Genomic DNA, 10,200 nt, shown 5'->3' with positions numbered 1-10,200 from the left:
ATTCGATTTATCTCAGTCATGTTGAACTTTCACTTCTATTTAGCTATATTTTACTTTGATATAGCCTAAGTGTTGAGGACAGCTAGGCCTATGTCTTATTAGATTAGAGGTTTTCACACTGATATGGCAAAGGAACCGAGTGGAAAAACAAAAACACTTTACACAACAGACCAACGTCAAGGTTAACCTGTTCAACACAGTTATTATTTAAATATCTAGTTAAATAATCTTGACCTTTATGGGATTTTATTTTTATTTATTTTAGCATTGCCATCTACTACTCGTTTCAGTGGCTCTAAATGCCATCGAATTACAAATTAATTTTACTTTAATTTGAATTTAATTTACTAATTACTTACATTTCGTATTCTAAAAATGTATCTGTACTACAAAAAGTATATATTCTATTCTATTCTATTATGTTGTTGTGGCTGATTGCCATAGCAACATTGCAGGCCTCCGTAAATTATACCTTTGAAAGCGAAATGGAAATATGCTGCCCATGGCTCTAACTGTCAATGCAGAAATCCTTCAAATGTGTAAATGTTCTGACACAAGACACGACACGCCTGCTCAGTGACTCCTGCTCCTCTGTCGTTCAGTGACAGCGCACTGAAGCACGTTTACCGTCGTTTGGAAAACATCGCAGTTGAACAGCGCCACCGTGCGGCCGCGGACACACATGACGAGAACAGTGACGCGCGCTTTTAGACGTCACTTGGGTTTGGATTTAAATTCAGTTCAGTTCTGGTCGTTTCATAAGTAGTTCGCTTTAAATATGCGTCAATATTTAAATTGCTTTTAAATATAATCATAATTAAAATGAATTCAAAATAAATAAATTATGTCAAATAAATGAAAACTGAATGAATTCATTAATACATTTACATTTAAATTATCTAAAAGGACAATGGAAGCAATCAAAATAAATGTAATTAACATTAAATTATCAAATTAAATAAAAAAGCCTATAATAAGTGAGATATATAAAATAAATTAAATATTTCAAGTAAACATAAAAGGTATTTTTATGTACCTAATTAATAACAATAAATGAAAAATAGTAGGCCTAAATGAAATATAAAAATAAATGGAAAATAAATGAAACGTACCGAATAAATAAAAAGCTAAAATCTTCATGAATTTTTTTATTTCAAATACAATCCAAATTTAATTCATAATTAAAATAAACCCAACGAAATAAACAAAATAAAAATAAATGCAAATGAAATGAGTATACTAACAAGTTTTAAAAATAAAAACGAAATAAAAACTTTTCAAATTCAGATTCAAAATAAATTCAAAATAAATAAAATACCCAATAATAAATAATCAAGACTAATTAATAATGCAAAATGAATATACAAAAAAAAACATGACGAATTAAATATTTAAAATAAATACCATAGCTGGTGATTTTAATTCATATTACTTAATTACTTAACATTTAATATAAAATATCAATATATTATGTACTGCACTGCAATATATAAGCCTACTTTTGACTTTTATTTAGTAAAACAATCCGCCTCCGCTGCTTTAGTTGTACGCATCCGGCTGATCTCTGACGTCACCTCCGCCTGTCTTGTTATGGTGAGGGACGCTCAGTGGAAACACCTTCATCCTGACTAGAGATCTTCTGCGTTTAAACCCGAGCTAAACTCTAAATCAAGCACTTTCCTGCTCTGGAGATGGAGATATCCGCGGAAGCGGAGGACGGAGAGCGCAGGTAAACAAAACACGAGCGTCTACAGCACACCTGAGTTTGACAGCTAGTCTCACAGCTCTAGTATTTCTGCTAAATCAAAGAGTTTTATCATCTCATACTTTGTTATATATATGTATTCAGGAACATGTACATGTATGTACACCACCCATCTTGTTTGCGAAGACAGTTATCGACTGCAGCTTTCATATCGAGCTAAGTTAGCCGGCTATTGCATTTACACATCCTACTATGGAAAAGACTTCGCTCATGAATATTAATCACGTCGCGGAACGTTAGCCCTCAAAGCGTTTCACCTGATTGGATGAACCGTAGATATTATGATGTAAGCAGGAGAATCAACCAATGGGAGGCTCGGCGCTCACGGAAGCGTTCGGTGATGTGATTAATATTAACGAGCTTCGCCTTCGCTATAGTATCGTATGTTCCAGCAGCTTTAGACCTGCAGCGAGGGACAACAGTCTCGTGATGCGCTCGCAGTTAGCTGCTAAACAGCAGACGTAAGCGCGAGGTTTTATTTTAAGCTGTTATTCTGTGTGTGTTGTGAGCTGACTTGCACATAAACGTCATAATAACGTCGTTATTGTGACCCATAACCACTGAGGTCAGTGTTAGTTAGTCAACACATTAAAGTAAGTATGCTTTTATAGAGCCCTAATATTGTGTCATCTGTATGTTTAAGATCATGAAAGGACAGTTTTATATTAAAAAGTAGTATGTTTTTAAAAACATACAGTGAAGTACACTTCTTCTTCAGTTGGGTTGAAGCGCTCTTATAATAATTATAATAATCATTGACATGTGATTTCTTCAGATGGGAACTGTGGAAGCTTCTGTCGAATCTGAAGACGACTGTAGAGGGGCTGCTGTCCACCAACAACCCTAACGTGTGGTCCCGCTACGGGGGTCTCCAGCGCCTGCACAAGGACATGAACAACATCCTGGGCCACGGCCTCCGACACGAGCAGGTGAGGAGGAGCACGAGCGCTTTCTGAGTCTCCAGAACAGACATACTGAGTTAACAGGAACTGTTGGACACAAATAAGCTCTGTGGTCCGTTCCTTTTAGTTTCGTTACTACTCTCTTTTACTTTTTGTACCTCACTGGAGATAAGAAGTGGCCTCTCCAACAAGGAAAACACTGTGCGAGTTTATAGATTAACATCAAGAAACCTACGTGATGTAGAAAACGTTTCTGGTCGGAAAGACTTTATTTATTGTTTTGGGTGGTCATGCACAGAAGTGAGCGGACACATTTTCTAATGTATGAATCATGGCGCAGTGGCACAAGATCTAATCTGGTTTTATTGTGTTTGGCAGATCTACTATAAACAGAAAGACTACTGGCGTTTCGTGTGGTGTGTGCGGTATCTCTGTCCTCATCTGGCCCGTCACGTGGAGCAGGTGAGTGTCAGAGCGGTGGATGTTTCCCTCGTGAAGCTTCAGGGAGACGTCTGACTCCTCGTTCTCTCTCTAGTTCAGTCAGCTGGAGCCGGTGTTGAGCAGCGGTGTTCAGAGCGTCGGCGAGGGTTATAAAGCCGAGCGGTGGCTTCTACACAGCCTGCAAGCTCACATCTTATCTGCCCAGCTCAAACCGCTGCTGCAGCATAGGACAAACACACAGAAATATTACAATGGTAACTCATCCTTTGCTTACATGTGTGTTTTTCCTGCTGGTGTGTGTGTGTGTGTGATAACAGTGTTGGCTGTGCTCTTCTGTAGACGGGGCCTTCCTGTTGAGTGAAGCACACGTGTGTGCCATGTTTCAGTGTCTGGAGGCCGTCGAGCAGAACAACCCTCGGCTGCTGGCTCTCATCGACACCGGCAGGGTGAGAAACCTGAGCTCCTGCTAGAAGAAGTCTGTTGTTGATTCATAGTAGGAAGGTGTTGTGATTCCAGCGGGTTTGATGAAGCACAACGAAGAAGATCAATGGTTTCCTGGTCTTTGTTGAATCCAAACAGAGATGGAAACCCGTGTCCGTGACCCAGAATTATTTACTTACCCTCAAGTTGTTCCCAACCTGTATGAGTTTCTCTCTCTTGCGGAACATAAAAGAGGATATTTTGATGAATTGGGGAAACCAGACCGTTTATTGGGTGAACTGTAAAAAAACAAATCAGTATTAACTCCGTTTGTAAACAATTGACTTTGCAGTGTTTAAATCATTAACTAAAAGTAGAACTGTCAGTAGATTGCTATTTTTAATCTGATTAATTAAACAGTGTTGCGATTAATCGCGATTTAGAGAGAAAGAGAGAGAGAGAACTCTTTTCCATCACAAAAGATAATTTAAAGTCATTATCTTAAATGAGAAATGCAGGAAATGGTATTTCAAAATAAGCTATTATAAACACTTTATGTTAATATATAGATATAAAATATTAGATGAAACACTGAACCAAAGTTTCAAATGTTTCCTTGGCTTAACTTAATTACTAAAGTTTTAGCTTAATTTTTAAAGTTCTAAAGTAACTAAGTGAAATAAAACTAATATTGAAGTAGAATAAAAAAAATAAAAAAATAAACTAACCAAAATAGCTAAAGCTAATTTAAAATCTTATTCATAACTATAAAAAGTAAAAACCAGACCGTTTATTGGGTGAACTGTCCCTTTAAGTCACAAATCAGTATTAACTCAGACATTTTTTTTAAAGCAGTGTTTATATCATTAACTAAAAGTAGAACTGTCAGTCGATTACTATTTTTAATTTGATTAATTACTCCGTGTTGCGATCAATTGCGATTTGGTTGCTCATCAATTTTGGATGAGAATTTGCCCCCTGAAAGAAAATTGAAAGTCATCATCTTAAATGAGAAAAGCAGGAAATGGATATTACAGAATAAGCTATTAAAAACACTTTCTGTTAATTGAAATAAAGCTAAAGTAAAATAAAACTGAACCAAAAACTGAAACAGAAACCAAAAAAACTGAACCAAAGTTTGAAATTGAATTGAATTGAAACTTAATCACTAAAGTCATGAGGTTGTAACACTTAAGTTCTTAAAATTACTACATGAAATAAAACTAGTATTGAAGTAGAATAAAAGAAAACTAAAAAAAGTAGCAAAATTTATTTTAATATCAAAAAAAGAAAAAAAAGCTAATTTAAAATCTTATCCAGAACTATAAAAAGTATCTAAATAATATTAAAATAAGACTGGATTTTAGCTGTGGAAACACAATTTAATACAATAACTGTCAAATTCAGTTTTGAAATATTATTTAAACTTAACATTGAAAAGCACAGATGGCTGCCAAGTGGATCGGCTGAGGGGTGCGCGAAACAACAAACCGTTATGTCCCCATGTTAATTCAAATTTTTTAAATAACAACAATTTAACAGTATTTAGCTGAGTGTGTTTTTGTGTTGGTGCCTTGACTGATTTAGCGCTGTCAAGGATAAATAAATATGACAGTTAAACTGCGCAGCAAGTCACCGTCTGAATGACTGATTCATTTAATTGTTCATTCAAATGTCTATTTCAAAACGGCTGATTCATTTAGAAATGAAGTAAGTTATTTATGAATAAATCATTGAATCATTGACTCATTTGATTTGTTCAAAAACATATTTATTCAGGAACGAAACACGGCATTGTTGTGCTGAGATGCACAAATGTTCTCCTCCAGTGCTAGTATTTAGAAAAATAGCACTGACGTTTGAGTGATGTTACTTGACTATATCTTACAAATAAAACACAACAACAAAAAAACAGGGATAGATTTTTCTTTCATTCGTTTTTATTTGAATTGTAAGAGCGTTTTAACTCCATTCCACTATGCTTCATCACACAGTGAATGCTTTTTGTTTGTTTTTGTCTTGAACATAGATAACAATGTTAGCTTGCATGTTGTTAAAACAACAGTTATATTATTATCACATTCGATACGTATCACAAACCCCATGATCGGCTTGCTTTAAAAGAGCATGCAACCCGTTAGTGCTATGCTAAGCTAGTAGGCTAAACTAAGCTTGCTAACTGAAGCCTAACCAAACAACGTAAGTAAAGAGAAAATGTTTCATGTGATCATTTTTAACTTCTGTGATGTTATGTTATATGTAATTTAAAAGACTTGTCATCTATAATTATGAGATTCTGTGAATTTTTTTCTTTTTTGTTTTGGACTGAGTTGTGTAGTTTGGTTTTTGTCTGAACTCTCCAAGCATTGAGGCACCTGACATGTGCAGCAGGGACCCTGGGTTTATGGAGGCTAAAGTCCACAGAAAGCTTTTGTGATAGGCTGAGAAGGGTTTAATAATGGGAGGTCCTCTGAAGTTTTTATAAAAGAAAACTGTTCCCTTCATAAACCTGTCCTGTGAAATGTGTTATTTGTAGGATAATGACAGTCAGTGTTTGTGTTTGTCCATGATCTCACACACTTGGTTGTTATCTCACCGAGTGTCTGGCACAAATTCCTCTTTTCACAGAGCCCTCATTGATCTAGCCAATAAACATCTTTCCTATCAGATGAGAAAATCGACGCAAGATCAATATATGTGATAAAGAAAAGAAAACCCCTTAGACAGGAATAAAAACACGTTCTATTGCATTGTATGATTATGAACTATTCTTAATGATTATGTAAACTTATGTTCGTTAAACTGTTGACGTGTTGAAGCATCCAGTTTTTTATGCAGTCATGGTTTGGTTGGTTAGCACAGCCCTTTTAGCCTCTGTTGGTAGTTGTTATATACTTCATTGTCTTTTGTCTTTTGTCTTCAAAAGCTTTCACATGTGAAGGAGTCTCAGTTTGGTTTGCTGAAGAGTCAGAGTTTATGTGTGCTTCCCGGGGCCACAGGAAGCTGGAGGCCTGCGGACAATCCCGAGTCCCGCCGGCTCACCACGTCCCAGATCTGCCTTACAGAGAGTCCCTACACCCCACTCTCCAAGAGCAGCTCAGGTCAGCAGGTCTCAGAGAACAACAGACCACTCTGTGGCTACATTACCACACTAAATGCTTGCCTTGTTCACACACAAAATGCAATTCCAGAGAACAGTATGTTATTTGGAGAGAAAACTAGGGATGGAAGGTGGGCAGTTAGCAATGCATGCAGTGAAGAAATGTCTCACAGTGCATCTCTTTGTTTGTCTTTAAGATGTCACTCCATCCAGCAGTACTCAGGGAGCTCCATGGGTTTGCTGTAGAGGAAACCAGGACGCAGGAGTCCCCCAGATCTCCTTCACTGAGCCCGCCTCACCCTGTCCGCCCGAGATCCGGGATTGTGCTGAAGCCGATGTGGATGACGGCCCGGAGTATCTGGCTATCGGAAATCTGGGGAAGCCCAAACGGCGCGACTCGTCCAGCTCCACTCAGAGCAGTGAACACATGGGGACCCAGGGCGACGCCCCCACTCCTTTGGCTCCGCCCCCACAGCGCCGCTGCTCCTTCTCAGAGGCTCAGAGGACCACAGGGCGGAGCTCGAGGGGCCACATCCGCTCTCTCTCCGACACCGGCGTCACACAGAAGCTTAAAAATGGTGCGTACAAACAGTTCTTAGGGACATAGGCCTCGTCAAAACTAAGGAAAAGCAGCGAAACTACTAACCAAGTAGTACTAACCTACTCTGAGGACATTAAATATAAGGATAACTCAAGATAATCAAACTAATTGTATGAGAATAGCGACATCCACGCCACGGTTATATTGTTAATGGCACAAAGGAACGATATGGTTAGAATCACTTTCAGAACAAATTTTTTTTTCTATCTATTTAGTAAATACTTGAATAAAGTCTGCATGCTTTAAATATATTAAAATATTCGGTAGTGTTACATTTTAAATGTTTAATATTCAAGTTCCAAAAAATCTGATTTCCGAACCATGTTAAATTCCATAATATTCAGTTTTATAAAATGACACTTGTCAATAATTCAAATTTACACAATACAAATTAAATTAGTTTTGTCATATTACAAGCTCCATATGCCCCTCGGTTATATTTTTTTTAAGACTTTTTTCCTTTTTTTTTTTTTTTTTTTTTTTTGCTAAATGAACAATAAAAACTTCAATCATAATCTACCTGAACTTAAAAGACCATGAGCATTTAAAGTGAAAATGTAAAAAATATTTAATATTTTATGTCAAATAAATATTAACCAAAATATTTTGGAATCTAAAAATGCTGTTTGGAAGTTATGCTCCAAATTTGAAGTTGACATTATAAAAATGTGAGGTTCCTATGAAATTTGTTTAGGCGCTGTTGCAAAAATAACCACCGGCTCACAATCAACAATTGACAATTTGTTTATGTATTTTCCTGTCAGAAATTGATAAAAATTTTTTACAATATAACCACCAAAATATTTTTTGTCAAGATTATTATAAGTTGGGATTTATAACATTTTTGTAAATTTTGTAATATGACACTTGACACTGCCCACTAGGGGGGAGGAGCCTGCTGAAAGGTTATAAAGGACCATTATCATTGTAACGCAGTTAGTGATTTAAAAAATTGCTTTTTGTTCAAGCTGTCAAATTATATATAGTAAAAAAAAAATTGCCTATTTACTTTCAGAATCGTTTTATATATAAAATTATGTAAAAAATATAACCTTTGTTCCACATTTGTTCGTGAATCATTTAGTTTATAATTGATAAAAATCAAGTCCTGCTCTACTTTTTAATTTTTCCGTCATGTGTTTCACCTAAAAAAAAAAAAGATCTATAATGTTAACTAGTTTTAAGATCTCCAAACCTTGCTTCTAGCTGTTCAGGGTGATATTTTCTCTGCTTCAACTCTATTCTTTCTCTTTTTCTTCTCTGTGTGGAAAGGAGGGAATCACAGGAAAATCACCATTATTATCGAGGACCCCGTCGCAGGTTTGCAGTGCCGTGGTGCTGCATCTTGTCCACCCCTCCATTTCTGTTACCCATGCATGATTCGGTGTTGCTTTCTATTTTGTTTCTATTTCTTCTTCAGCTTTTGGCATCGTTTGTCAAGCTGTTGCACATCATTCCTATCCCGTGCCATTACGCTTCTTCTTATTTCTGTTCAGTGGAATTTTACACCGCTGTGCCTGGAAAGTTTTGAATATTTAATTTTCCTTTTAGTTTTTTTTTTTGTTGGCCATTGTGTTATCAGTTATAAACATTCAAACACTAGTTGTGTAGATCTACATGTAGAGTTTTTGTTGTGTAGATCTAAGTTTTCATCAGTGTTTTAATCAGATCCTGCACCAAGAAGACAAATTTGTTTTCTTTCTTATCTTATTTGTGCATAATTTGTATCATGTTTCTCTGTATTTCCCAGAGTCTGTTGCAGCTACACCAATTTCAAAGAGCTGTGGTCCTTTCTCACCCCAGAGCAGCGACAGCAGCACCAACAGTTCCCTTTATATGGAGTCTAGTGAGTGAGGCTTTCTATTGGTTAATGTATTCAAAATACACTTAAACTGCACACAATGACCTAAATACACAGTATGTTTTAATAAAAAAATAATAATAATGTGAGTGTAAAGTACAAAGTTTAGGGTGTTCTGATGTCATGAAGAAGGAATATAGTAAAACAGTCAAAAAATTATTAACACCTTGTTTTATTTATTTAATATTTACTTTAAAATAAATTTAACACAAAACTGCTTTAGTGCTTGTTAATATTTGGAAAAAAAAAAACAATTGGCCATCAAAGTCATGGTTAATGACAGAAAGATTAGTTCATGTTGTAAAATATCATGTGGTACAACTGTACTGATATTAATTACTCATTTTTTTAAAAATCTTCAGTCCATCTAATCAAAGTCATGTGGTACGACCAACATACTAAAATATGCAGAAAAAACAACTCTCTTAAAATATCAGATATTGACTTTTTTTATGATGGCAAAATCAGTTCTGGTTGTAGTATGTCATGTGGTGCGACTCCCAAAAATCACATATTTCTTAATTCGTAATTTTGGATATGTGTAAAAACAACAACAACAAAAAAACAAATGAACAACAATGATTAAGCCTAATTACATTCACATATATTTGAGGTGTAAGGAAAATTCATCCTTTTCATTCGATGGTTACACCACGTGACATTTTTAATTAATGTAATTTAACTGAAACATTTCTTAAAAATGGTGTAAAACTTTTCCAAAACAAATATGAATACAGAGTGTACATTTCAAACTAGATTTAGTTTTCTTCATCATGGACACTTGCATATCTCATCGAATTGTATAAAAATAATCCTAATCTTAAGCGTGCCTTCATGCTCACAGACGGCAGCCAGTACAACAGCGTCCCAGACGGATTGTTTCGCAGACCGTCCGAGGGTCAGAGTCTGATCAGCTACCTCTCCGAGCAGGACTTCGGCAGCTGTGCTGATCTAGAAAAGGTGATCTCCTCACTGCGCTCAGCGTCTCATATATATATATGGTGTTCATAACACACATTACACATATCCCATCACTGCAGGAAAACGCCCACTTCAGCATCTCCGAGTCTCTGATCGCGGCCATCGAGCTGATGAAGTGTAACATGCGCA

The 10,200-nt window shown here is 36.1% G+C and overlaps 1 protein-coding gene across 5 annotated transcripts in view; it reads left to right on the top strand.

Moving 5' to 3' along the window:
• Positions 1-1,561: 1,561 nt before the first annotated feature.
• The window catches only part of rubcn (rubicon autophagy regulator), a 20,681-nt gene continuing 12,042 nt past the window's right edge, over positions 1,562-10,200 (top strand). For 3 of the 5 annotated variants that reach the window (XM_052589293.1, XM_052589291.1, XM_052589290.1), the window contains exons 1-11: positions 1,562-1,729; positions 2,541-2,694; positions 3,046-3,129; positions 3,203-3,362; positions 3,448-3,554; positions 6,455-6,629; positions 6,826-7,206; positions 8,502-8,549; positions 8,980-9,075; positions 9,935-10,050; positions 10,131-10,200. The exon at positions 10,131-10,200 is cut by the window's right edge and continues 126 nt beyond it. In XM_052589293.1, coding sequence (XP_052445253.1) covers positions 1,692-1,729; positions 2,541-2,694; positions 3,046-3,129; positions 3,203-3,362; positions 3,448-3,554; positions 6,455-6,629; positions 6,826-7,206; positions 8,502-8,549; positions 8,980-9,075; positions 9,935-10,050; positions 10,131-10,200 — 1,429 coding nt within the window. In that variant the 5' untranslated portion in view covers positions 1,562-1,691. Of the gene's footprint in view, positions 1,730-2,189; positions 2,359-2,540; positions 2,695-3,045; positions 3,130-3,202; positions 3,363-3,447; positions 3,555-6,454; positions 6,630-6,825; positions 7,207-8,501; positions 8,550-8,979; positions 9,076-9,934; positions 10,051-10,130 lie in introns of those variants that run through there. The other 2 variants (XM_052589294.1, XM_052589292.1) reach the window with 2 other exon arrangements.

Source organism: Carassius gibelio, chromosome B22 (genome assembly GCF_023724105.1).
Source record: "Carassius gibelio isolate Cgi1373 ecotype wild population from Czech Republic chromosome B22, carGib1.2-hapl.c, whole genome shotgun sequence".
NCBI lineage: Eukaryota > Metazoa > Chordata > Actinopteri > Cypriniformes > Cyprinidae > Carassius > Carassius gibelio.
Note: the sequence above shows the minus strand (reverse complement) of the source record. Positions and strands in the feature narration are given on the sequence as shown.